General features: G+C 51.5%; 11 protein-coding genes across 11 annotated transcripts; 6 read left to right on the top strand and 5 right to left on the bottom strand.

The window, feature by feature from the left end:
* Positions 1–235: 235 nt before the first annotated feature.
* Positions 236–1,243, bottom strand: BDP55DRAFT_696251 (uncharacterized protein; the record flags this gene model as incomplete). Its single annotated transcript, XM_060577562.1, has 4 exons — positions 236–981; positions 1,012–1,039; positions 1,075–1,114; positions 1,137–1,243. 4 exons carry the CDS (start codon positions 1,241–1,243, stop codon positions 236–238), a joined length of 921 nt encoding a protein of 306 aa, XP_060426355.1.
* A 1,258-nt stretch (positions 1,244–2,501) lies between these two features.
* Positions 2,502–3,097, bottom strand: BDP55DRAFT_750748 (uncharacterized protein; the record flags this gene model as incomplete). Its single annotated transcript, XM_060580627.1, has 1 exon — positions 2,502–3,097. The coding sequence occupies exon 1, from the start codon at positions 2,964–2,966 to the stop codon at positions 2,502–2,504; it is 465 nt and encodes a 154-aa protein (XP_060426356.1). The 5' UTR covers positions 2,967–3,097.
* Positions 3,098–4,804: 1,707 nt separating this feature from the next.
* Positions 4,805–5,772, top strand: BDP55DRAFT_750756 (RTA1 like protein-domain-containing protein; the record flags this gene model as incomplete). The annotated part of the gene is made up of 4 exons (XM_060580628.1): positions 4,805–4,898; positions 4,991–5,239; positions 5,330–5,461; positions 5,576–5,772. The coding sequence occupies 4 exons, from the start codon at positions 4,805–4,807 to the stop codon at positions 5,770–5,772; spliced, it is 672 nt and encodes a 223-aa protein (XP_060426357.1).
* On the top strand, positions 5,725–6,222 carry BDP55DRAFT_673653 (uncharacterized protein). Its single transcript, XM_060575608.1, has one exon. The coding sequence runs from the start codon at positions 5,934–5,936 to the stop codon at positions 6,201–6,203; it is 270 nt and encodes an 89-aa protein (XP_060426358.1). The 5' UTR covers positions 5,725–5,933; the 3' UTR covers positions 6,204–6,222.
* A 1,565-nt stretch (positions 6,223–7,787) lies between these two features.
* BDP55DRAFT_750767 (P-loop containing nucleoside triphosphate hydrolase protein) lies at positions 7,788–12,303 on the top strand. Its single transcript, XM_060580629.1, is given in 13 exon segments — positions 7,788–7,952; positions 8,033–8,312; positions 8,378–8,611; positions 8,665–8,968; positions 8,981–9,404; positions 9,480–9,642; positions 9,736–10,092; positions 10,195–10,318; positions 10,405–10,476; positions 10,542–10,592; positions 10,657–10,721; positions 10,786–11,872; positions 11,942–12,303. 13 exon segments carry the CDS (start codon positions 7,818–7,820, stop codon positions 12,156–12,158), a joined length of 3,513 nt encoding a protein of 1,170 aa, XP_060426359.1. The 5' UTR covers positions 7,788–7,817; the 3' UTR covers positions 12,159–12,303.
* BDP55DRAFT_673656 (uncharacterized protein) lies at positions 12,277–13,514 on the bottom strand. The gene is made up of 2 exons (XM_060575609.1): positions 12,988–13,514; positions 12,277–12,897 (listed from the first exon to the last, which is right to left on the bottom strand). The coding sequence occupies exons 1-2, from the start codon at positions 13,334–13,336 to the stop codon at positions 12,449–12,451; spliced, it is 798 nt and encodes a 265-aa protein (XP_060426360.1). The 5' UTR covers positions 13,337–13,514; the 3' UTR covers positions 12,277–12,448.
* A 1,052-nt stretch (positions 13,515–14,566) lies between these two features.
* BDP55DRAFT_731587 (guanyl-specific ribonuclease N1) lies at positions 14,567–15,259 on the top strand (the record flags this gene model as incomplete). Its single annotated transcript, XM_060579831.1, has 2 exons — positions 14,567–14,891; positions 15,027–15,259. The coding sequence occupies 2 exons, from the start codon at positions 14,567–14,569 to the stop codon at positions 15,257–15,259; spliced, it is 558 nt and encodes a 185-aa protein (XP_060426361.1).
* An 861-nt stretch (positions 15,260–16,120) lies between these two features.
* Positions 16,121–18,588, top strand: BDP55DRAFT_558690 (heterokaryon incompatibility protein; the record flags this gene model as incomplete). The annotated part of the gene is made up of 3 exons (XM_060569828.1): positions 16,121–16,454; positions 16,522–17,244; positions 17,315–18,588. 3 exons carry the CDS (start codon positions 16,121–16,123, stop codon positions 18,586–18,588), a joined length of 2,331 nt encoding a protein of 776 aa, XP_060426362.1.
* Positions 18,589–18,902: 314 nt separating this feature from the next.
* On the bottom strand, positions 18,903–19,310 carry BDP55DRAFT_731589 (uncharacterized protein; the record flags this gene model as incomplete). Its single annotated transcript, XM_060579832.1, has 2 exons — positions 18,903–18,978; positions 19,036–19,310. The coding sequence occupies 2 exons, from the start codon at positions 19,308–19,310 to the stop codon at positions 18,903–18,905; spliced, it is 351 nt and encodes a 116-aa protein (XP_060426363.1).
* A 2,766-nt stretch (positions 19,311–22,076) lies between these two features.
* BDP55DRAFT_771110 (glycosyl hydrolase family 43 protein) lies at positions 22,077–23,666 on the top strand (the record flags this gene model as incomplete). The annotated part of the gene is made up of 5 exons (XM_060581104.1): positions 22,077–22,169; positions 22,223–22,266; positions 22,347–22,734; positions 22,794–22,958; positions 23,010–23,666. 5 exons carry the CDS (start codon positions 22,077–22,079, stop codon positions 23,664–23,666), a joined length of 1,347 nt encoding a protein of 448 aa, XP_060426364.1.
* On the bottom strand, positions 23,461–25,979 carry BDP55DRAFT_673662 (uncharacterized protein). Its single transcript, XM_060575610.1, has 3 exons — positions 25,386–25,979; positions 24,411–25,327; positions 23,461–24,360 (listed from the first exon to the last, which is right to left on the bottom strand). The coding sequence occupies exons 1-3, from the start codon at positions 25,586–25,588 to the stop codon at positions 23,897–23,899; spliced, it is 1,584 nt and encodes a 527-aa protein (XP_060426365.1). The 5' UTR covers positions 25,589–25,979; the 3' UTR covers positions 23,461–23,896.
* Between the last annotated feature and the right edge of the window lie 361 nt (positions 25,980–26,340).

A 26,340-nucleotide genomic window follows, 5' to 3' on the forward strand; every position in this document is an offset into this window, starting at 1 on the left:
CTTGGCTGAAGTGAGAAATCCGGTCGATGCCTTCAAATGAGGCGAGCATGTGTGCTATGGGAAAATCCACGTCTCAAAAATGCCACGCGGGTTTACGATTCATCAAAGTATGAACCAAGCAGCCGAAAAAACTCTTTGAAATCCCTGGCTCCAGTGTAATTGCGATATTGTTTGGGCTGTGGAATTTGCCTAACAAAGAGTACTTGAGCATAGAAGGACGACGTCTTTTCCTCTCTCAAGCCTTGCTAACATGAACGATGATCTTCCCCGTAGTCCGTCCTTCCCTGAGCTTCGCATACGCTTTTGGTGCTTCTCGCCACTCAAACTTCTCTTCAATTAACACACGCACCCTCGCATCCAATATCAATTTACCAATCTGTTCCAGGTCTTCTCGACTCGGCTTAACCCTCACAGACTGGAACCTTCTCTTTCCACCGCCGAGAAAGCCTGGCAACAAGCTTCTTCTCAGCATACCCACCATGGACTTTGACATGCCAACCTGCATAAACACCCCCTCAGACTTGAGGAAATGCGAGCAGGACTCGTACAGGCCCTTTGGGCTGCCGATATTGTCTACAGCGATATCGAAGACGCACCCCTTCCTTTTGAGCTCTGTAACAACGTTGAGTCTCCGGTAGTCTATAACTTCATCCGCCCCAAGACGATTGCAAAGACCGACCTTTGCCGTGGAACAAGATGCCACTACATAGGCCCCGGCGGCCTTTGCGAATTGAATAGTAAAGGAGCCCACGCCACCGCTTCCGCCGTTGATGAAGACTTTCGACCCTGGTTTCAGTAACTCTTTCGGAAGCGACTGGAATGCCGTCAGCCCAGCTGTTCCAATCGCTGCTGCTTCGTCGGGGTTAACGCCCATCGGAAGTGTTGCATCATTGGATGAGGGAGCGGTAAGGAGTTGGCCGAGACTACCAAATTGCGGGAGTTTAGTGCCGATGCTTAGGGCCCCGAAGACGATTTGTCCCCCTAAGAATCCGTTCCAAACATGGCACAGACGGATTCGGCCGCAAAAGTCTGAGCCGGGCTCGTGTTGGACTGCATCATGAATTTGCCAAAGACCGGGATCTCAGGCAGCTTGTATTTGACGGGGTTAATCCCGCTGAGATGAATTCGATGAGAACATGATTAGGGGGGGGGGGGAGGATGCGTCTGGTGGGGTTGCTTTTTGGTTGAGAGAAAGGGAGGTTTCCAGAGTCTCTTTGATGGAGCTGTACTGCCAAGCATCCATGTTCGCTGATCGAACAGAAATGTAATGTTCAAGTTGACAGAAAGAAAAGTCGGAAACCAGACTTAGTATTCAGCAGTATGAGTTGAATGTCGTATGCAAACAATGTAGGCCAGAAATCAGCCTCAAGCGCCTGATGTCAATCCATATATCGTTGCATCCCAGCTCGGTGCGAATGCTGTTGAAGTCAAAATTCGCACTTAGTCCGTCGGATTGCAGGGGTCTTTTAAGATTATCTCGGGTTCGGATTCCTGGTCAGAAAGCTTGTCTGTAGGGGCCTCACACCCTCCGTGCTTTGACAACCATTAGATGGCATTTAGCATTAGGCATCGCTCATTATGGACAACTCGCGCAGTCAATAGTGAAGACCTTGGTCGGCTGGCTTGCGTCGGGCTCGATGCCGGTGACAACGTAAATGTGGTCGCCGAAAGCTACAGCGGCGTGTTCCTGACGGGGGCCGCCGCCCAAAGGCTTGAGTACTTCCCACGTCTCGGTAGTGGATAGGGCGCACTAAGAGCGCGCGGGGGCGACTGCTGACTGTCGACTGAGAAGCGGCAGCAGAGAAAGACAGTAGGCACGGCGATTTGTCAACATGATGAAGTAGGAAGAAGTTTCACCTGGATGGGTAGAATGTGATGTCTCGAAGTAGAGTTGCCTGGTGTGATGTCGGATGTTAAGAATGATCCAGATCTACTCTTTTGCTTTATGCACATTAGGCGCCCCCTTTTCTGGATATCAATGTCATGAAAATTCATTCTATTTCTTTTAGAGCAGAGATGGCATCGCGGAGAGTGTCAACATTGGACTCCAAGCATGACGGTCAAAAACCATCTTATTCTCGGGAAATTCGACTTGTCCGTGTGCCTGGACTCGAAGTCATGCGCAGAAAGGCACTGCTCCAGAAGTATCCCCAGGTACCTAAGCAGCATGGTGTTTCGGTTTCGGATGACACTGGTTCCTGGCAACGGAATGCTCTGTCTATATCCAGTGGCGGCAATACACGTCAGCTAATGCATCACAATTTATACGTTTCTTGGCTATTTCTGTTTACTACCTAGGTATTATACAACTATGAAACTTGTAATCATACCATGTCTTGATTGAGGCAGCCAGCGGAGCAAGAAGGACAAGGCAAGAAAAATGTTCAATTTGTTTGACTAGGTACCTTGCATGGGGCTAGCAAGACCATGGCATTGCAGGGAAAGAGAAATCAATTTGAGATAGAACGAAGAACGACCAAGAAATTGTGACATCCTCCACCTCATCCAGCACTCTCCGTTGTGATATCTTCGTTCTGGCTAGCCATCTTTGGGTCAACATAGTCTATAGGCCACCGTATCTCATCGCGCCAGTTTGGCGGAAGAGATCTAAAGATTGCCGCAATGAGATGGCGTCCCCAGTCTTTCATGAACCGAAATTGTGACCCCGCGGCATGTATAACGGTACAGTAGTGCGCAAGAACGAACAACGATGTAGGGTCCCTGACAACAAGCAAGGCCATGAAGTTGTCACGCAGAATCATGGGCAAAGACACAGCAAGGTTCAATTCGGGAGTGATAGATGACGCCCGTTCAATGCTATCCCGGAGGCCCGAGATTGCCTCTTCAATAAGGCTCTTGACCTCGAGACTCATGTTTCGCTGGTTCAATCCACGCTCGATTCGAGAGAGTTTCTCTCGCAGCAGTCCTAGCAGCTCGTTGCCGCCTACGTCTGGATGGCATTGCATGAAGTCCTTCAATATGCCCTGCCGAACATTTTCTCTAGCTGAGGTCAAGACGCCGCCGACACCACAGTTAAAGGGTAAACACCTCTAGGATATCATCAAATTCCAGCCGACGCAGGGAGCTGTGTAGCGTCGGACTCGAGGCGGCGATGGTGCCAATGAAGAGTAATGATGACGCAGCGAAGAGGGCGTCACAGTTCCCAGATGTGACGTGCAAAATCTCGGCCTGAACCCCGCGGATTGCATGATGTTGGTGCTGCAGTGCTAAAGATAGTTTCTCTTGACACTGTTGTTGTTAAGGTTGCGCGAAGGAAGACCCCGATGGCTCGAGGATTGCTTGGTGGAAGGCGGAGATTGCGAGGATCTGGTGCATGAGATAGGGAGAGTCCGCTGCCACGCCCGGAACCTTGTCACACTATGTGTGGAGGTTGGCTCCGGGTAAGGTTGCAGAGGTTACGGAGGTGAAGTGGTTCATTAAGCCGAGATCCGTCATCCAGGGGTAAGCATTTTCGGCCGCGGATCCGACGGGACAGTCTGCCCCTACAGAGGGGGGCGGTGTTGTCGATGGGTCTCCCGGTGGAGTGCCGTTGGATGAGATTGTCGACGAGTCGTCTCTCCGACTGTCTAGCCTAGAGGTGGAATAGTGTCGAGAACTTGACGGAGCGCCATGTTGGATCGTAGCTGGTGTCAGACTGCAATCTATCTGTAATCTGATGTATGCGCCACATGGTCGATTTTCATCGCACTGAAACAAAGTCAACCTTGAGTCTGCTCTTTGTGTTGATATCCCTATCACAGGGTAGTTAGTTCGAACCGTGGGTTGACGAAGAGGTCAAATTGATATGTATTGACTTCTGCGTAAGGGTGTAAAAGGGAGGTTCCAACCGGAGGTTGGGCAGGCCGCGATTCTCGTAAGTATGGGCTTGTAAGTGGCCCCTGCGCGGTTCCTTGCCCCGAGGTCGAATTGGACTTCCAATCCGACACTTTGGTAGGAAAAGGTGGAAAACAAAGTGCGAATCTCTTGCTACGAGACAGGATGGTAACCCGACGCACCTTGAACTTTCTTTGTTTACAGTTGGAACAACCGTTACGGGACTTCTTGTGTCCAATTCGTGGCATGTTGGATAGAGGCACGATACACGACTAATTGGTATGACTGCTTTCGATCCTCGACTCGATTCCGGGGAGTAAGATGTGGACTGGGGCGCCTGAATCCGAAGCCGATCAACCGCTCATACATATTTATCTATCTTTATCGTACCAAGATTGAGTTGCGGAGACTTGATTTCTAAGAGCAGCAGACTTTCTAAGCTTAGACAGTGAATGAATCAACACCCGTGACAAAAGCTTGTCAGAACTAAACTTACACGTATTCGACGCAAGGGCCACTTTTCGTTCGAACATCAGCCAAGACTCAAGCCAAGAGATTGACAACTTCAAGACAAGAGATGATATCGACAGGATAGCAAGCATAGCCTCAATAATGTTTACGAAGTATCTGCGGAAAGAAGTGTCAATCTTGACATCTTGTCGAGAGACTCAAGGGGCCAAGGTGGAAGGGGCTTGTTTCTACGCCATATTTATATGACCACGAGATGGAACAACATGCCGACATGAAGTTTCCGCCACTTGTCCAGAACTCTAGGAAACTACCTTTCATTGCAATGATTTCAGCTTTTAGTCGAAGACACCATAGGAAGAGTGCTTTATTGCGCACAAAACTTAACTCAGCACTTCATCATTCCCATCATCCAGAACCATAGACTCACCAACAGAAAAGAACCCAGGAGAATTCCATTTTTTACCACTACTACCCTTCTCTCCTGATACCATGCATCTTCATGGCCCTCTTTGGCATCTCATCCGCGCTGCATCTTTTCCAGATGATCAAGCTACGTACCTGGTACTTTGTTCCATTCCTGATCGGCTGCTGTTGTAGGTGACACCTATTGTCAACGCTGACTTATCGGCGTTTACTCTTCTTCAAGTTCCTTTTTCTTGCACTTACTGATTTGCGAATGGAACAGTTGAAATTATCGGGTACATAGGCCGTGCCTTATCAGCAACGGAAACCCCGAAGTGGTCGACAACATCATACAAAATCCAGAGTCTGACGCTTCTCCTCGGGCCTGCGCTGCTTGCTGCGTCTATCTACATGGTTCTCGGCCGTCTCATCCGCTTCCTCAAAGCTGAATATTTGGCTCTGATAGGAACGAAGTGGTTGACTAAGCTCTTTGTCCTTGGAGACGTGATCTCTTTTGTGACGCAAGGCGTAGGTTCGTTCACCCTTTCCCGTCTCTTTTTAGTACCTGGAATCGAGAGACTCTAGATCCGTGGGCAATCAGGGTTAAACTCGCTTTGAACAGGCGGCGCAATCCTCTCCCGAGCAAAATCCCTATTCGATGTTGAGCTCGGGGAAAACATCATCATCGCCGGGCTCACCGTCCAAATCCTCTTTTTTGGGGGCTTCATCATCGTCACCTGTCTCTTCCACTATTGTGTCAACAAGAATCCTACCGATCCCTGCAACTCTGCCTCCCTACGCTGAAGACCGTTCTTCTGGATCTTATACTGTGCGAGTTTGCTCATTATGATCCGGTCGGTCTTTAGAGTTGCAGATTACGAAACCGGCAGCAACGGGGCACTGATGGTCAGCGAGGTGTATATCTACGTCTTCGACGCGGCACTCATGTTCCTTGTTGCTGCCGTGCTCAATATGTTTCATCCCGGCACTATTGTTCAGATGGAGAACAGGTTGACGGCTATTTCGGAGAGCAGCGTGCCTCTTGATTTGCAGACTTTCACTTAGGTGGAATTGGTCGGTCGCGTCTCACGTTGAGCTTCGGCCAAAGGAGGAAACTCCGGAAACTCTGGTGCATAATGCAGTTGGGAATGGGAGATTTTTAGGAATATCGAAAGGTCCCCAGAGAATGTTCAGAATCTTTGCACTTGAGTTGGCTTTGGAACTCCATGGACGTTGATCAGTATTGTTTACCTGAGCTTTTTGTTATCCTTTTGCTATCTTCTAGTATCGGAAGTCTGCTTTTGCTACCTGCCGCAGTCTCGCTGGCCTGTGAGGTCAGCGGATGTCGCTTCAATTTTATGGCTCAGCACAGCAGGGGTCGCCCATCCCATCATGTTCCAAATTCGATCAAAGCAGATTCATTCAGTCTCAGAGCCAGGTCTATGAGGATTGCAATTCTCTCACAGGGAAATGATCCATCGATTGACCACGCGTGAGCCTGACGCCATCTTCGAGCCCGTCTATTCCCGATGTCATCGTCTGCTGACGAGAAAGGCTTTTAAGGGGAGCATCACTGTACGAGCGCCAATTAGTCCCCTTCAGGCAGGTGAACCGTCAGCCTACAGCGCCGAGACGAATGTTTGGGGAGCGTTAAGACCGGCTGTTCCCGACTTGCCAGGGGGTCGTTCCGGTCTTACAATTTCGAAATGACCCTGCTGCGAATCCTTCGCCAAAAGGGGACTTTTGTCGGGTTGTCGCGGTATCGCGGCGCTCATCTTCACGCGCGTCATCTTACTGTCGAATACAGTGAAGCATCGAGGAGACAGTAACGTCGAAGCCAACTGAGAGCTTGATAAGAGTTCCGAGCGAACGACGATTCAGCTAGTTGAGCCTGCGATGGCATCTCCGACGTTGACACTATCCGAAATGGCCATGGAGCTTGGATGGGATAAGCAACAGGTCGTCGACAACGACGCATTCGCCTGTTCCGTTGGTTCACCTTGGAACTCCACGCTATGTCATCAAGGCTTCGACCTCGATCCTAGCTTGGAAGAAGTCCTCTTCTCTGTTGCACCTTGCTCAATCGCCTTGATCTGGGGACTCCATCGCCATCGGCAGCTTCAGACTAGACCAGTAGTCTCTCACGGACATCTTCGCCCGGTCGCTAACTTGATCAGCCTCATCGCGCTCAGCTTCCTCCTACTATTTATCGCACCTACTTCAATCGCCATCGCACCCATTGCTATTGTTTTGATCTCTGGCATCGCCATATATGCTGGGCGACGGAGCGGCGCGTGGACGGACCAGGGGTCGGGTCTTCTTACCCTCAAACAAGTAAGTTCAGACAGATACGACCTGGTAGACTTACGAGGCTAATGTGCGCACACAGGTCCTCTGGCAGGCCCTCACGGCATTCCAAATCGTGTCACTTATGAGAGTTGCTCTTGAAACAGAGACTCAGAGTCAATCTGGTATCAATCTTGCTTCATGGATCTTGTCAGTTACGACGAGTGTTCTCTTAACACTGGTATCAGAGCGAGAGCACAGCAGATCCTTAGCTCCGTCAGCCCTCCTCCAACTCTTCCTCCTCACCACCATGTTCCTCGACACAGCTCGCGTGAGAACGGCGTGGCTTCTATCACCGCAAGACAACGGCGAGGCTTACAAGGCCCTGCTCTTGACAGTTCAGGTCATCCTCAAAGTACTTCTACTCGCAGCCGAATCCGTGTCCAAACCCGCTGTTATTGCGATCCCGGCTCGACGGGTCTCTCGAGAGGAGACATCAGGTATCTTTGGCAAGAGCTTCGGGACCTGGGTCAACCCGCTGCTACGCCTAGGGTGGAAGAAGAATCTTGTAGCAGAAGATCTTGATCCTCTTGACGAAGCCCTCGATGGAGAAGCAGTGCTTGGGCGGCTTTCCGCGGCGTGGAAGAACGGTCCGTAACTTTCCCCACATGACATGCCCCTGAAGATTATGGTACCTCTTGAGCGACGCTTGATGCTAAGTGGTGATTTCTACAGTCAACCAGCATAAGAATCACGCCCTAGTCATTGCGGTCTTAAAGGCCTTCCAGGCCGAGCTCTTCTTCATCCACATCCCACGCGTCGGCATGGTGGCCTTTGGTCTAATACAGCCCCTCCTCGTGCAAACCACAATCGAGTACATCCAAAACCACAATGAGGAGCCCATCAGCTACGGCCAGGCTCTCGTTGCCGCATTCGCCATCACATATCTTGGGCTAGCCGTACGTTTCGCTCCCACGATTTTGAACCTTGGAAAAGCCTCTAGAACTTATGACTAACCACTATGTCTCCATGCATCCAGATCTCCACCAGATGGTCCGGTCAACTCACCCACCGCCTCATCACCCGCATCCGAGGCGCCCTGATTGGTATTATCTATCAAAGCATGCTCACACTCCGCGCGGAGACTGGTAACTCTCAGGCGGCGGTCGCGCTGATGAGCACTGAGGTCGAGCGCATCACTGTAGCTGCTCAGTGGTGTGTCGCTATCATCCCTAATCTTATCCAGTTGGGGTTCGCCATGTGGATTATGAGCGAGCAGCTTGGGGCTGTCAGCGTTGCTCCGATCATTATTGCGCTTCGTAAGTCAATAATCCGGCAATAGATTCACCTCTTGGAACTTGTATTGATCTAATGAAATTGATAGTCAGTGTGTCTGCCGGCATGAGAACGGGCCAGTTGATTCCGCCACGCCAGCGGAGGTGGATGCAGGCGATTCAGAAGCGAGTTGGCATCACCACCGAAATTATCGGCTCGGTCAAGGGCGTCAAGATGAGCGGTCTGACTAGCACAGTCCAGGACCAGGTTCAAGGTCTTCGAGACTTTGAGCTCGACGAGTCCAAAAAGTTCAGGAGAGTACAGATTCTCAATGTGCTCATAGGTAAGTTGGACAAGCTATGCCTTCTTGATTGCGCGATGTCTAACAGTACCCAGGACAATTCCCATCGATCATGACTCCGTCCATCACCTTCGCCGCTTTCGGTATCATCTCAAAATTATCTGGCGGCCAGCCGCTCAATGTGGTTCAGGCTTTTACATCCCTCAGTCTGCTCGGCATCCTGATCAACCCCGTCTCCGAGCTCGTCATGATCCCAAATAACCTCGGAGCCGCGATCGGTTGCCTTGACAGGATCCAAGAATACCTCGTCAAAGAGAAGCGGGAAGATTACCGCCTTGTAAAATCAAAGACATCTCCGGACCCCGCCGTGCAGGGAAGCGATGGAATCCGCGAGCCGCTGTAAAGTGACAGCCAGCCCCGACCGCTGATCAAAGTCCCGGACGGTTCCTTCGGCTGGCACAAAGACCAAGCCATTCTCAAGTCCCTGGACCTCGAGATCCACCCAGGGAGCCTTACAATCCTCATCGGACCCGTCGGCTCCGGGAAATCTACCCTGCTCAAGTCCCTCGTGGGGGAGACCTACCGCATCTCGGGGTCGGTAGAGTACACAAGCTCAACAGACGTGGCATACTGTGACCAGGACCCCTGGATCCTGAACCAAAGCATCAAGGAAAACATCATTGGTGGCGTGGCTACGCAAGAGACGTCCGACTTTTATGACAAGGTTATCCAGGCCTGTCAATTAGACGAAGATCTCAATCTCCTCCCGCAAGGCGACGAGAGTATAGTCGGAAGCTCGGGTTCGGCTCTTAGTGGTGGTCAGAAGCACCGGATTGTACGTAACCCCGCGCATTTCTCCTGAACTCCCGTACCTAGATGAGTGTGGAATCTGGTATTGACGATCTCACAGGCCCTTGCTAGAGCCGTCTATAGCGGAAAGCAAATCATCATGATGGACGACAATCTGAAAGGTCTCGACTCTAAGACGGCTTCGAAATGCTTCCATGCGCTGTTTGGGACCGATGGACTCTTGCGTGGGCAAGGGAGAGCCGTCGTCTTTGCGACGCACAATGGTAAGAATTGTTTAGGCTTGCTCCGTTTCCTCTTTCTATACCATCTCTCATCCACCTTGCTTGATCCCAAATACGGCTAACGTGGATATTCAGCCCAATGGCTTCGGTCCGCGGACAATATCATTTCCCTAGGCGGCGACGGAACCCTCTCAGAGACAGGCTTGTACAAAGACCTCTGCAAGACTGGAGGCTACGTCAGCACTTTGAAAATTACTCACAAGAACGACCACCAAGATAATGACACAGCGGAAGTAGAAGAGACTCAGAGGAGTGCCGACAAGAAGGACAAGGCTGCCACAATCCAGAAGCCAGATGACTTGGTCAAGGCTAAAACCCGCGGCGCTGCGAACACGAGTTCCCTGCTGTACTACATCAAGTCAATGGGTATTACACCCTTTGGGCTTTTTTTCGCCATGGCCATCTTTCAGACTATCTGCAGAATCATGCAACGTAAGATATTCCTGTGCTTGCCTCCTACCTTCTATAATTATCGCTCAGCTACCAGTCCGGTGTCGGGTCTTACTCAAGGTATCTATACTAACCTATCCATAGGCCTCTGGGTCAAGTTTTGGGTCGCTGCCAATGAGGATGGAGGACAAGAGAATCTGGGAATGTGGGTGGGCGTCTACATCCTTTGGGGTGTCTTGACGGAGTTGGCGCTTGCCGTCGAATGCTAGTGAGTCCTATATTCCTCGAATTCCTTCTTCGCTTGAATGAGGGCAGGAATTGGGTTATTGACAGACTTACCTTTCCGCCTTCAAGCTACTTCCTCGTTGTAATTGTTCCTCACTCGGCCAAGGGGCTTCACTTCAGCGTCCTCAAATCCGCTCTCTCGTAAGACTTCACTCAGACTTCTTCTACACCCTGGTTGAGATATCTGACATTTGACATCATCCTAGCGCGCCCCTGTCTTTCTTCGTTAAGACAGATACAGGTATCATCATCAACCGGTAAGCCCGATCCGTCGTCACCAACGACGTTTAGACCCTCGGCTGACCGTTTTATTCCATCCAGCTTCAGTCAGGACATGAACCTCGTCGACTTGCCCCTACCCCTTGCCTTCATGCTAACCTTCGACAGTAAGCCCCTCTCCACCCTCAATTCTCGCATCTCCTCGAACCAACTCACTGACACCATGAACAGACCTCACCCTCGCAATAGCAGACATAACCCTAACAACCCTCGCCACACCCACCCTATCCCTCTCCATCCCCTTTCTCATCCTCCTCCTCTACCTCCTCCAACGAATCTACCTCCAAACATCCCGCCAAATTCGCCTCCTTGACCTCGAGACAAAATCACCTCTCTTCTCCCACTTCATCGCCTCCGCCACCGGCCTAGTCACCATCCGCGCTCTCGGGCCAAGATGGACATCTCGCGTGCAAGCCCAGAACCTCCAACGGCTAGATCTCTCCCAGAGGGCGTTTTACGCCATGGGGAGTTTGCAGAAGTGGCTTCTACTAGTACTGAACCTTGTTGTGGCTGCGCTGGCGGTGTTGCTTGTGGCATCTGCTGTCATCTTGAGGGACCGAGTCGACGCGGGGTTGCTTGGTGTGGCGCTCGTGAGTGTCATGACGTTCGGGCAGTTGCTGACGCAGTTGTTGAATTATTGGGCGCAGTTGGAAACTAGCCTAGGGGCTGTGGCGAGGATTAGGGAGTTTGAGGCGGAGACACCTTCGGAGGAGAAAGAAGACAACGATGAAGATCCCGCCGTGAAGGGGAAGTGGCCTTCCAAGGGACAGATTGTTATCGGGAACGTCTCGGCCGCGTATGATGATCATCAGGTTCTCAGTGCCGTCAATCTCTCCATCAAGCCTGGAGAGAAGGTGGCCATCTGCGGACGAACGGGAAGTGGCAAGTCGACGCTTCTTGCGCTTCTTCTGCGACTGCATGAGCTGTCTGCTGGTGTGATTGAGATAGATGGCTTGAATATTCGCAGTGTACCCGTCACGCGGCTGCGTGAATCGCTTGTCGCTCTGCCACAGGATCCGCTCTTCCTGCCTGGAACCGTCCGTCGAAACCTCGACCCTTTTGAGTCTTGCAAAGGTGATGCCGACATCTGGGAAGCGTTGGAGAAGACTGGACTGAAGGCTCTATTCGAAGATAAGGGCGGTATTGAGGCTGATCTCAACACTGACTGGTTGAGCGCGGGACAGAAGCAGCTGTTCTGCATGGCGAGGGCCATCTTGAGAGATAGTCGTGTCTTGCTGCTTGATGAGGCGACAAGCAGGTAAGTTTCCTCCCTAATTGACTCCACATCTCGTTCAAGAACTATAGGTATGCTAACGGTTCCTAAAAGTCTGGATCAAGCCACGGAACGGGTCGTGCAAGACCTCATCGGTAGCGAGTTCCAAGGCTGGACAGTCATCGTCATTGCTCATCGGCTACGGGCTATCCTGGACTTTGACAAGGTTGTGACGCTCCAGGACGGGAAGGTCGTGGAGTTTGATAGTCCCAAGAAGCTGCTTGAGAATGGCGGCATCTTTGCCGCTATGTGGAAGCTACAAGAAGGTTGAGTGATTCCTGTCCCCCGTCGGATATCGTTTCCTGTGCGTTGCTGGCGTGCAAAACCGGTTGCGGTGACGGAGCCAAGCCTCTCCTTTCATCTACTAGTTCGTCATCATAGAAGGGGGTAGGAACATGTACTGCTATTTAGATTGAACCTATTCTTTCGCCGTAGATGAGTAAGGGCTCTCATTACTAGAACATAAATACTTATTTTCGTGTGTATCATCAACATCTTGCTATCGAAACCTCTGTGCCCAAGACGCAGCCATCAGACTCTGGGCAACGGTACCTGCTCCCCTTATTTGCTCTTCATCTTCTCCGCAGCCTCCTTCGCAAGAGCGCTCACCTCCTTGTCAGAACTCGACTGCGATACCGCTGCGAAGCCATCAGTCCAGGATTGCCATCTTTCCTCACTCAGTCCCTTCCACTCGCGGTCTGCAAATTTGCTCCCCGGCTTGCCCGACTTGCCCTCAAAGTCCCGGTTCTTGGTGCTGAGCTTGTACAGCGCGTCCTTGGCGTGAACAGTCCACTGATAGGCCAGTCTGGTGGCAGTGGTCTGGCCTTCGGCGGCGTCTGCAGCCTGCTCCTCCTCAAAGGCGGAGCGCAGGGCCCAGAGGCCATAGAGGGAGAAATCAAAGGGGTCCTGGGGGTTGGTGAGGTCGGCGCGGGCAGTGAGCTGGGCGGCGAAGGCGGAGAGATTTGTCCAACTGGCCTTTTCCTCTGCTGATGCGGATGTGTCAAAGGCGTCTGGATGCGTTAGCTGGGGGTTGTTCTCGTGGACAAGACAGCGGTATTTAGATGGCATATCAGCCTGTTGAGTGAGATGGGTGTATTCACCAAAGTTCCACAGATCGCGGGCAACCCATCCAAAGGTGGGAAGATCCTTCCAGACAACCTGACTGTTCAGCTTTAGAGGCTGGCCATCCGATGCTGTGACGGTGGTCTCGCGCAGGCGTTGCAAGAAATCAATGAGCGGGGTCTGGTTCTCTGGAGAGGTCTGCTTGGCGACGGCGAAAATGGCGTTGTATGTGTCCCACAGGAAATCCTCAATCTGTGACTCGGACTTCTTTGCCAAGTCTCTGAACTCGCTTACAGTGTCGTCAAGTGCCTTCTTGTCGTCGGCCTTTATGAAGGATGTGAGGGACTTGTAAGCGGGCAACGCCGCGATGGCATCGTTGACGCTCATTTTAAGGGTATCGTTCTCTGGTGAAAAGTTGCTTATTTTTGGTATATGTGAGAATGAACAAGAAAGAGCACAAAGCAATGCCTTTCCGCAAGAGTTCGAGAGAGAGGAGGGGTTGCAATGTTGACAGGTTGGCAGAAGATGTGGCGGTGGTGGAGGTGCTAGTGTTGATAGCTGTTTTATGGCGATGTCACAACGGGAAGGTGGAAAGCCTGGACGAGGCCAATCTCGGCCCACGTGGAGGCGACGCAGCTTCACTGACGTCGTCAGCGGGCGGTTGCGGTACGTACTCGCAGTCGTACCTGCCAGAACCTGTGAGTAATAAGGAAGGTAGCCCCACTCCCGGCTGCCACGTTGCACCGTGCACGGAGAGGAGAACTGGAGGCAGGAGCCGGCCGGGCAGCCACGGAAGGCACGGCGGACAGGGACAAGAAGAGACACGCAAGCCATGCACTCTATCCCCAAGAGTCTGAATGCATGTGGCTGTGTCTGGGAAATGTTTATTTGACCGTTGAAAGTGTGGCACATCCAGCTGAAATATGTGCATTTATTTCCATTGGATCTAACTGCATCTCGTCTCGGTTGATCGGCTCCTCCCGCCTCAAGCCCAGGACCTGGCGCTGCAAAGAACCCAAACCACCCAGCCGTGCCAGCCAATCGCCCCCAAATATGTGGAGACGGCGGCCTCTGGGAAACAGGCACGAGATTAAGCTTATGTTTTTCGTCAAGCTTTGATTGGTGCCAACTTTGATTTCACGTGACTTTCCACGCCGTTCCTTCCTGCCTTTGGACCCGGCTCACCTGAAGACGCGCTGGAAACGCCTAAAGACCAATAAAGTTTTGAGCTGTTTGGGAGCGTTTGGAAGTTGGGGGAACCGCCCAGCCTGGCCCCCGGCAGGAAGGGACGATGTGAGCTGAAAACGACTGGATTTAATTTGCATTTTCCACACTTGGCACACGGGATTCCCAAGCCGGCCAAGTTTCTCGGCAGCTTTGTTGTCTTTTCTTCACTCGCCTTATTCTTTGACCCAACCTAATAAAGCATTCGCAACTTTTTCATCGCGGGCAGACCCATCTTCTCTTTGATCATAACCATCACAACAGCATCGCTCATACCGCGTGTCAAAGGACGTTCTAGATTCGCATAAACACCACAGCACCCAACGTCCACGATCCTCTTATCATCCATCCATCTCCAGCCAACCCACATTCAACCAGACGACGCCATTCAAAATGGTCTCCTTCAAATCCGCCCTCACATTCGCCCTCTGCGCTGTCTCAGTCGTCGCAAATCCCATCCCCAACCCCGAGCCCGAACAGGCCCTCGAGAAGCGCCAGGGCACAACCGACGTCGGCACAGTCACCTGTGGCAGCAACAAATACTCCAAGAGACAAATCCAGGATGCCACTGCCGAAGGCTGCCGTCTCTACGCCGCGAACCAGCAGATCGGTACCAGCCAGTACCCCCACCGCTTCAACAACCGCGAGAGCCTCGTCTTCGCCACATCGGGCCCCTACCAGGAGTTCCCCATCGTAACTTCTGGAAACTACAGCGGACGTAAGTCGCATTCGAATCCCCTTACATCTCATCATTTCCCAAGAACAGGTCTCTTGGCATTTCAACTGTCACCTTCGCCGCTCTTGGCACGTCATCAAACATGAGAAGACGCACTGACATTGTTACACCATGCAGGGGCGCCCGGAGCCGACCGTGTCGTCTTCGACCCGGCGTACCGGGGCAGCTGTGTCTACGTCGGCGCCATGACCCACACCGGCGCTGCATCGCGCAACGGCTTCGTATCCTGCAACCAGACAAGGTCGTCGTCATCTTCTGGAAGTGGTACATCTGCTGCATCGAGCTACAAGGGATCCAGCTCGATTGGGGCTGTTGTGTCTATCCTTTCGCTCCTGGCACTCACTGTCTAAACCCGGATTTGGCAAGCAACGCAAAGAAGCAAACTCCGAGTGAGGGGCAATGTGAGCAAGGGCACATGCTGACGCCGCTGGCCGAGGGGAAGGGGAACGACCCAACTCTCGACGTATAGACTGTGGTCTGGCCCTCGTCGGGCCTCGTCCCCGGATGACAGAGAGTTCAAGGAAAAGCAACAGAAACGAGGCTGTCTGGGCCTGATGTTTATGGGATTTGGAGATCGCCTTTTTTCGAACAGTATGGACGCAAGGGGCTAGAGCTGGGGATTGAGTTCAGAGTTTGGCCGACCCCAGTATTTTTCCCGACCAACTGAGTTGTTGCCGCACTGAGGAGGCAGGGGAGCCCCCTTCATCGCAATCTTATGCGAGAGCGAACTGGAACGGGAAACCTTTATCAGATGGCTAGCCTTCCCCCTCGATGGTGTGGCTTGACAGGCACGAGAGAATTTTGGAGAGGGGTTCCTCAGTACCCTTGGGTTGGCTTTGACGCAAACCAGTTGAGCCTTCACTAATCACTAGCCAATAATGAACGTTCTTTGGCGCGAATTGCGCCCGAAATTCAGTCTTTGATATTACACACATCTCAGGTCAAGCATTGACGAGCGTACATGAACATTCACTTCGTCTCCGACGCTGATGGCAGAAACGCACACAGCATCCCACATCCAATCAAGACCCCTGTCCGCGTCCTGCTCAATGACCCCACCGATTTCAAGATGACGGCTGCCTGCTCATCTCAGCCCAAAATCTCACTCAAGTGCCATCGTCGTCTTTCACTCTCAATCTCAGTCTCGTAAATTCACATCTCATTGACTGAGGATCAAAGCATGGGATTTCATGAGTCACTTTGAACCAACAATGATCATCTGTAAATTCTGTCAAGCTACGGTCCTTGAGTCTGGGAAGAACTGGGACTATCACCACCAGGACTCAGACTCATTTGAGGACTCACTTCACTCTCGGTGTGTCTTTTGCACGAGGCTGGCTGAAGGCCTCGATAAGATCAGCCCTTGGTTTGATCATGACCTCAATGTCAAAGCTCTCTATCGTTGGAATATCCGGCAGGCTGCTCAGATCCGTGAGACGAAGAGCCACGTCTCCATCACATTCCGACCTGTCCCCAGCCGCACTTGTGGGAAGCTGAAGAGCGACGACCTACCAGAAGTCACGTTTTATCTCTTCCCCGAAGAAGGTTAGTCATTCCGATGATGTTTTTACCCCCGAAGCAAAAGTTCATAGAAATACTCATTCCCCTGTAGACCTGGGCGACATTCCCGAACATCACGACCTAGGAAATCGAACTGACTCAGAAGCATCAAGAGCGCAAATGATAAACTGGATGCAAGACTGTATCACCAACCACCCAAAATGCATCCGAAGCCACAGCATCAAATCCTTCGTTCCCACCCGCGTCCTCGACGTCGGTCCCCCAGATACCAACACCGGCGACGCGACGGAAACCCCATCCTCTCACATCCGCGTAGTCGACACCACAAAAGAACACATCACCGGCCCTTACATGACCCTCTCCCACTGCTGGGGTACCGGTAGCTTCATCCGCCTCACTGAAACCAACGTCAACGAATATACCACCAATGGCATCCCCTGGACAGAACTCCAAGCCAGCAACGCCAACTTTGCTGACGCAGTACGCGTCGTTCGCACGCTTGGGATGCGGTATATCTGGATCGATTCGCTGTGTATCATCCAGGGCCAGGAGCATTTGCAGGACTGGAGTCATGAGGCGCCGCTTATGCATAAAGTCTACCGCAATTCGTGGTGTAACATCGCGGCGGCGGACTCAAGAGACCACACGTGCGGGTTATTCCGGGAGAGAGCGGCGGAGGTGGTACCTGTGAGGTACGAGAGCGAGCAGCCTTCTGTGACGTTTGGTGATAAGGGATGGAGGATTTTCCCCGCGGACCTATGGGATCGGGACTTATTGGGGAGTCACCTTTACACTCGCGGCTGGGTGTTCCAAGGTCAGTATCTCAGCACCCTATCCTAGCCCTCGCCATCCTTTCCAGCTGGTGTAATAACATCGAAAACCAGAACGAATGCTCTCACCCCGCCTCCTCCAATTCACAAATACCCAACTCTTCTGGGACTGCGCAACGATCACTGCCACCGAATCAGTCCCTGCCGGCCTCCCATCGCCCCTTGACACCAAATCCGCTACCGACAGACACTGGCGCGAACGTCTGCAATCCTCGGCTCTCTCCGTACGGGGCACAGGCGAGGACTCGCTCGAAGAGTTTTGGAAGAGCGCCGTGGCGGCGTACACGAGCTGCAATCTCACATTTGCAAAGGATAAACTTGCAGCGCTGTGGGGTATCGCGAAATTACTGAGGGATGCGCTGGGCGAGGAGTATGCTGCGGGATTGTGGGGGATCAATCTCGCTGAGCAACTTGCTTGGAGGGTCTTTGATCGTAGTAAATCAAAGCTTTATGGTGAGGATGAGAAGGTCGTTGTCCGTGGTGGCAAGGAAATTGGGAATCCGAGTTGGTCGTGGACTTCATTGAAGGGGAGGATTGAGGTTGCGCCGAGGGTTCCTAGGCTGGATAGATTCTACACTGCGTGCGATCATGGGGGTGGGAACGCAAAGTTTCAGGTCAAGAAGCCTCTTTTTGGGCGGTTTGAAGGGGAGCATTCGACCGTGTGGCGGGATGAGGTTGTGAACATGACGAGGAAGCTGAACCGGGTTTCGGAGAGAGTGTTGGAGAAGGCTCGGATGAGTGTTACTACGATTACTCCCATCGTTGAGGATATCGCAGAGGAAGAAGTCGAAAAGGACGGGACGCCAAAGACGGCATCGCAAGGCGCAGTCACGCAGGCGGAAACGAAGAGGGAGTTCGCCATGGACAAGCCCACAGAGCTCCTCTCCACATCCCTCCGTCTCCAAGCCCACATTTGCCGCGGCACGCTCGAGGCATCCGAAGACAGCCACTGGACTTTCACATTCCCGGATCTAAACCAGAGTGACGCGCTCATCGAAGCCTATCCCGATGTCCAACCTCTGCAGGACACCGCACCGTGCGAGATGCTCTTGCTTGCTGCGACAAAGGAGATGAAGAATGTCTGGGGTTGGCCGGTGTATGATAATGGGTATCTTGAAGACGAGGATATTGCTGACGTGCGTTATTCCGGGACGGGAATTCTTGTGGAGAGAGTTGGTGAAAGGCGGTACAAGAGAATTGGCGCTGTTGTGTTTCGGCAGGTTGAAAGGGAGAGTTGGGCTTGTTTTCGGCGGGGTTGTGGGAATGGTGATGAGATGCTTGAAGATGAGCTTCAAGTTGAGGACGGGGAGAAGATTTGGCTTGAGTGAGAGTCTAGGTGCTGGTCCACTGAGAGACTTGGGATTAACGATAACTGCCTTCAGAGGCTGTGGTACACTGCGACAAGCGTCTTTGGCTTTGGTATGCATAAGGTAGTGAAATAGTGTAGCCTAATGGTATTTTACTTCACATCTTGGATACCGACTCAGTAGGTATCGTCATGTCATCATCATGTACACCCGACTTTAATCGCTTTCCTCGCTGGGCACGAAGCCAGATACGACCGCTATCCAAACGCTGCAATAAACGCTGACCGAAATATTGAGAAGTCAATATCCAACTCTGTCAATATCTCCCTTTCCCCTCAGTTGGGCTTGGTAGGAACGGGGCCGGGACCGACGCCCGCACAGCCAGTGTAACCGGCAACAGCTTTAGAAGTGCTACATGGATTTGTTAGTAAGTGCTATTTGCGCTTTGAACGACTCCCATAAACTTACCAATCCAGAATACAGCCCTTATCCTTGCCGCCTTTGCCCTTGTCGCCCTTGTCTCCGAGGCCCTGATCGGCTCTCCTCATCAAGACGCTCTTGGCGGCGCCGCATGCGTCTATACACTTGACGTGATCCGCAGCAGTTTGTGTCTCACAAGCTGCGATGGCTCCTCCTTCTTTCTTTCCTTTGCCCTTGTCGCCGTCGGCTTGAAGGTCGGCTGGTGCTGGTGCGGCAACGGCGAGTGTGGCGGCGAGGAGAGTGAATGCTGTTGAGAAACGCATGTTGAAAGTTGTGTGAGGTTATCAGAGTCTTGCACCAGGTTACTTTTGACACGAGGCTGATTGGATAGATGTTACTCGAAGTTGAAAGATCTTCACAAGTCTGTGGTTGCGTGAAGTTGATCTGTTTGCAATTTTTTGGGGTTGAACTAGATGTTGCGGTTCAAGCTATTGTGGGTATGATAGATAGGGCCTATGTTTTAGATCAGTTCTGTTGTGGAGGGAATTTTCCCTGGCCTTATAAAGACTTTGGTTTTCACAGAAACTCCTTTCTATTAACTCTTTGATTCTGCGAATACGATCCCATCAGACCATGTCACGATGGACATTACCTCAGAGTTCAATCAACACTCAACGGCCCACATGCATCTTGAAGCCTATTTCGATCAGTACCTGGAACGTCAGTGGATGACGTCCATTCATGCTCTCGCATTAAGCATCCGTTTTAGGCCATGGGGCACAAAAAATAGACTTTCAAGGGCCCGTTGGCCGTTGTGGATTTATTAGAAAAAGCAGGGATGATCTTTACGGTCTTTACCCATATAACATCGGACGACCGAATAATCCGAATACGCAAGGGAGCAGCCGCCAGGCCAGGAAACCAACGCTTTTTAGTGGTGGCCTTGAGTGAGTTGGGTATAAGTGACGTGTCTGTGTGCCTTACTTCGGATGAGATGCCGAATAGTTGATATGGAAACTGGGATGATACTGTGAATAGTATGGAAGTCTGATCGGGGTTCCACCTGGTTGGGAAGGAACCTCGGAGGAATTCACAGGCCTCGGGACCAACACGTGAAGGCTGTTGTTCAGAACTATGAATTGCATCATTTAGATTGTCGGCTGAAATATCTTGTTCCTTGGAAGATTCGAGCATCATCGCGTCAGGAGATCATGTGCGATTGGATTGATGGTTGATGGTTGAGTGTCTTCCCATCCCTGACAAGACGCCAGGGGAGCCTCTTCCATCGGCTGGTCTAGAGCCTCATCATATCGAACGTGATTGAACCTCGTCATTGTCGATCGATGTTCCCAGGTACCTAGGAGATTCGTCATAGCCAGGCGAGCGGCTGCTCGGATGGCCAGCCTAGTCTAAAGAGCCAGGTACCTGCATGCCGAGGAGCAGCCAGATTGAGAAGCCACCTCGTTGTCCTATCGCAGCCTCACTATAAGCAAACGCTGGAATCGGTAATTCTCGGTTTTCGTCAATTCATCGGACATCCGTAGGCGAGCCATCTGCTTCACGGCTTTCATCGCGCGTTGCTCTTTTAGGCTTTGCGATCCCCTCTCCGTTCATGCAGACACGAACTTCATGATAACCCAGTAGCCTCAAGATTTGAACGCTCTTCAATTACGCGCACAGGACATCGGGTCATTTCCCCACTCCAGATGAGGAGTGCCTTTGGTGGTCGAATGACGCATTTCTACCCTCCAAGTCGGCAATTATGTTCACGCTGGCCGAGTCAAGTGGGATTATTGAAATCTCTTGGGGGGTTGACGGCATACTTTTGAGACTGAATGCGCCATCGTTATCATTGGGTCAATCCCAAGGTAAGCCAGGCGAGAATAACATATACATGCTAAGCTTCAAGCGCGTAAATTACCCTGAGCCGTGTTTCATTTTTCCAGCCTAGTTTTCTCAAATCTTCAATGTTGCGTAGCAAAGATGCAGCTTTTTGTTTCACGCATCTTGCTCACCAACTCGTAGCTAGGTCTCTACTTGAGTCCGAAAGGAATATAACCCTACATGCTGAGGAATCAAGGCCAAGATATTCTGCCACTGAAGCCTCGAGCCTTTGAAAAGGGTTTGATGCATTTCACTTTTCGAAGTCGCCAGGCTATGAAGCTGCTTACTTGGAGACCTTCTTGATGCAAAAGTTGACTGCTGTTTCTAAGACTCTTCTTGCGATTGCGACTGATTCCTAGTCACGTTGTTTCGAGACTGATGTTGAGGTTTGACCTTGGGCTTCTGGCTCATACTAACTCCGTGCGTAGAATTGGTTGATGCAGTTAGCCTATTGTCAAATGCAAGACTTCCAGTAATCTGCTTGGATATAGTAGAATCTGTTGTCAACGGTGCATGCTAAGGAGAAAACAAGATGCACATCCACATAACTTAGTTATGCCCGCGGCCCCCAAGGTGATGCCCCTGCTTTTAACCACTGACCACTCAATCATGCACGTGAAGCTGAGTTTACTTGGCATTCGACTATTGAAATACAATACGACGAACTGCAGGATCACGCGGACTGATCGCGGCTTTCCTCTCAACCGATGCCCGTTCTCTTGGCCCTGTCGATCACCGCGTTGAGCAACCGCTTGAACCTGATGATCAGCTGGTTTTCCCGCCTTGGATGCGGGGTTGTTGTGGAGGATCCCATCGATAACCACCGTTACCTTGAATGTGATGAAGAAGCTGGGGAAGAAGGCTATTTTCGGCTCCGGGATCCCCACAGTGGTCGTTTGGTCGGAAGACTAACCGAATTCAACCTGTCGAATGTGACGCTGCATGGCCTGGGGATTCTGCTCATTCGCTTCACACTGACCCGAACCAGTCTTCCTACATGCGCAACAACCAGAGGAAATCCCCATGGCTGGGCAACTACGTAATGTGTTCTGACAAGTGAATTGCCAAGACATTGGCATTGGGCATTGAGCATGTATACAAGCATCGCAAATGCCGCGCAACTCGAGTGAGATGCTCGACCAACTTCAAGTTCAAACCAAGTCTTCATCCTCTGTCAAGCAGCTCTGTTGAGACGAAGAGTCGCGATGCGTGCCTCACCACTTGCTTTGGCCGCTGCCCTCACCGTGGGCGGCGTAAATGCTGCCCTGAGCGTTGTTCCAGGGGCAACATGGACTGCCGTAAGTGGACCCCAGTCAACTGAACAAGCTTATTCTGACTCGCCTATCCACAGACGAATACTGGAGAGCACGTCCAAGCTCATGGCGCAGGTATCATGTAAGTTGAACTCAGTCTTTGCACTTGTTGAAATGTGGTAATGATTTGAGAGCATGAGACACCTAACGTTGGCTACTTAGTGAGGAAAATGGGGTATACTACATGATCGGCGAGGAGAAGACCGACGGTGCGGCGTTCCAAGCAGTCAACTGCTACTCATCCACGAACTTGATTGAGTGGAGCTTCCAGGGACGCCTTTTGACTCGAACCGAGGAAGCCGGTGACCTCGGCCCCAACCGAATCATTGAGAGACCCAAGGTCACCAAGAACGATGCCACAGGAAAATACGTTCTGCACCTGCACATCGACTCTTCTGACTACAAGGATGCCAAAGTCGGTGTTGCGACGGGTGACAGCATCTGTGGCCAGTACGAGTACATTCGCAGCTTCCGCCCGTTCGATTTCCAGAGCCGTGATATTGGCATCTTTAAGGATGATGATGGAAGCGCTTACTTATTGAGCGAGGACGTAAGTCTAGAACCCAATGCTCCTGTGCCACTTTCAGGGTTGGTCTAATCATCAGACAGCGCGAGTACGGTACCCGCATCATCAAGCTCACGGATGACTACCTTGATGTTGCTGAGGTGACATTCGGTTGGGAGTACTTCGCCGAATCACCCGCGCTCGTCAAGCGTGATGGCACATACTTCATCTTCGGCTCCCACCTCACCGGCTGGAACCCCAATGACAACGTAAGATTGACTTCACAAAGCCTTGGGCGAGACTTACTAACATTTTCACAGGTCTACAGCTACGCCACATCTCTCTCTGGGCCTTGGTCTAACTGGACGGAGTTTGCCCCCGTTGGCTCGAAGACTTACAACAGTCAAGTCAGCTTCGTGCTCCCCCTTGGCACCGACAAGGCCATCTACATGGGCGACAGATGGCACTCGACAAACCTGGCAGCCAGCACCTACATCTGGTTGCCTCTTCAATTTGATGGCACCACTGTGACTCTTAACTGGCATGATTCCTGGAACCTCGATACTTCCGCAGGCACCTGGTCTGAGAGCACAATCACGTCCGAAATTGAAGGCGAGGCTGCCGCACTTTCTAACGGTGCTCGCATTGTCGACTGTTCGCAGTGCAGTGGCTCTTCTGCTGCTGGATACCTGGGCGGTGATGAGGATGGCACTGCTACGTTCAACTTCACCGTGGCTGAAGCTGATCGGCTCACACTTATCGTCAACCACAAGAACGGCGATACTGCCTCTCGACATGCTGCAGTTTCTGTGAACGGCGAAGAGCAGTCAGTCGCTTTCCTTGCGACGTCTCATCTTTCTACTACTGGTAGCAGCGCCATCCACGTCAATCTGAAGGAAGGAGAAAACACGGTCACCTTTTCGAGGTCCGAAGGATGGGGTCCGGATGTTGACCAGCTGATAGTACCTGGTGTATAGCTTAAGTGGCACAATATCTCTCTTGCACTAGCCTGCAGAAAATTGGAATTACTAGAAATTGTCGAATTCATGAAATCGATCCCAGTATTCCAGTAGCTTAGAGAAAGCGAAAGACATTTACAAGAGTCCTTGAAAGCGATTCTCTGGAGGTATGGTGTAACGCTTGAGCGAAGCCCACAATTGAGCTGTCCGAAAACGAGAGCCTCTCACAAGAAAGTGTCCGACATGTCCTAATTGCTCTCCAAAATGGGCACAGGCTCTTCCTCCGCAGAAAAGGATATTGCTCTCCCTTTCCCACGCTTTTGTGTTCCATTGACTTGCGCCAAAACTGTGTCGCAAATCTTGAAGCCTTGTTTGCACTTGTCGAAGTCTGCATTTAGGTGACAGTCTATCATGCTGCCCAGAGTGCATGGATGATGCCTTGCCCCGTACGAGTAAATCTCACTACACCACTGCGGAGAGCGGAAGGCTCTGATGATCTTCTCCGTGTTCTCAATGGAGTATCCTGAGTAAGGTGCGGCTGGCTTAGGATCAAGTAGATTGTGCTTGTCCATTTCTTTGGTAAGGGCCCCCAATAGAATGCTGCTGCATTCAAAGCTACAACCAGCTGTCCCGTTTCGGAACGCATCAAGCAGCTTCTGAAGCATCCTCAAGATGAACTCGATCGCATCTTGTCTGCGCCAGTCTACCAAATCTGTGAACTAATCAGCGACAAACTAAGGGGTGCGAAGATAGAATACTTACCAACGAGGCTAGATGGAATCGGAAGTTCCATGGTTCGAACAGGATCGGCGCTCTTCAATACTGCCACCCGCGTCATTTGCTGAAAGATGTCGTATTGTTGAAAAACGTGTGAGATCAGGAGCCAGAGAACCATGTCTCTACCGTAGTCGGCTGGTAGTTTGTCGCTCAAAGGTCCAATCCACCCAGGGCAGTAGATTTCGATGACCTCGTGACATTCGTAGTAGTCCACAAGCACTGCCAGCTTCGCCAACATCTCGAGGTCCATGTGGCGGGGCACACTTCTTGTCTTTCCGTGAATGACCCGCATTAAAATGAGTAATGCCTCGGAATCCCATTCTGTTGCATCCATGTGATAACAGCCATCAATGTGCTTGACCGCAGCCTCAATCCACGGGCCGGAGAGCTTGGCCGAGAAGTACCGCGATGATAGAGCGAGGTGCCTTGAAGAAACAAGATATTTCACCTCTGGCCTTTCGGGTACCTCTAGCTCTGGCGCCACATGTGCCTCAAACTCCTGTTCTGGCTCAATGTCGGGATATCCCTCTGGCTCTGGCTCTGGTGCGGGGTATGCCTCTATCTCCGGCTCTGGCGCAGGGTACGCCTCTGCCTCCGGCTCTGGCTCTGGCGCGGGGTGTGCCTCTGCCTCTGGTTCTGGTTCGTAATATACCTTTGGGTGCGGCTCTTCGTATGGGACCGCTACTTCGACAGGTACAACGTCATCAAAAGCCGATGAGATACCCCACAACGACGACTTCTTTTTCTTTTTCCGTTTTTTTGTCATACCTTGACTGCCTCCCCAGAAGCCCGAATCATCGTATACCGTTGGGAATGTTGCCGGAGGTGGCTCTGGAACCGGTTCGGCCCCGCGAAGTTCGCCGTTATTGCGAGATGAACGACGGATATCTACTGCTGTAGGACTACTACTATGTCAGTTTATTTAAGCAGATGTATAAAAAGACATAGCCTCTTTCTTACCATTCCTTCGCAAAATTTTCTTCAGATGACAAGTCGGCCTCCCAAACAGCAAATGGGGCGTCAGGGTTGCGAAGGATCAGTACGACGTCCCCATTAGGGTCGATCTGATGAAAAGACTCCTCAGACATGGTTAGGCTGGGCACAGGTAGTGAGATGAGGTAGGATTGAAGTCCGCATGGTGGAGCCTGATCAAATTTCGACATCTTTCGGACGAGGAAAAACTCTTCTCTTATACCTCATTTGTCTTCGCTGTATGCTCGGCCGTTGGGCAAGACGACTTGCAAGTGTGTGTGGAGTCGACTGATGGCCTCCAGCAGCGGCTGAGCAAATCAGCGATTCAGCGGCAACGGCTCGCAGCGTTGAGAACCAACAGACCAATCCAGATTCCAGACCTGCCATCTGATTTCTTGGACGGCGGCCAGATGAACAGATTGCCGCATTATTGCTGCCTTTGATGCACTGACATGCATGTCCAACAGACGCTGTGTGCCATGATCGCCGTGGCTTGGCATGAATGTTGATGCCCAAAGCCTTAAATTTTCTGAATCCGGGCCTTCTCATGCTTCTCTTCCTTGGTCAACAATAAGACAAGACAAATAAGACAAGACAGATTGTGAAGTTTTCGAAGACGTACTTGATCAGGCACCGACTGTTCAAGTTTCTGTGCGCATGTTGTCGGTTTCGTTCATCGGTGGTGCCGGTTTCGGGACAATCAGCACTTGGCCAATACTGTTGGTATTCCTATCACAGGGATGGTTCGAACCGTGGGTGACGAAGAGGTCAAAATCTATATATATTTAACTTCTGCGTAAGGTGTAAAAAGGAGGTTCTAACCGGAGGTTGGGTAGACCGTAGATCTCGTAAGTATGGTCTGTAAGTGGCCCCTGCGCGGGCCCCTTGCCTCGAGGTCGAATTGGACTTCCAATCCGACACTGACTATCTCTCTCTTTCATCG

The sequence above is a fragment of the Colletotrichum godetiae genome (genome assembly GCF_030913485.1).
Source record: "Colletotrichum godetiae strain CBS 193.32 chromosome Unknown BDP55scaffold_39, whole genome shotgun sequence".
Lineage (NCBI taxonomy): Eukaryota > Fungi > Ascomycota > Sordariomycetes > Glomerellales > Glomerellaceae > Colletotrichum > Colletotrichum godetiae.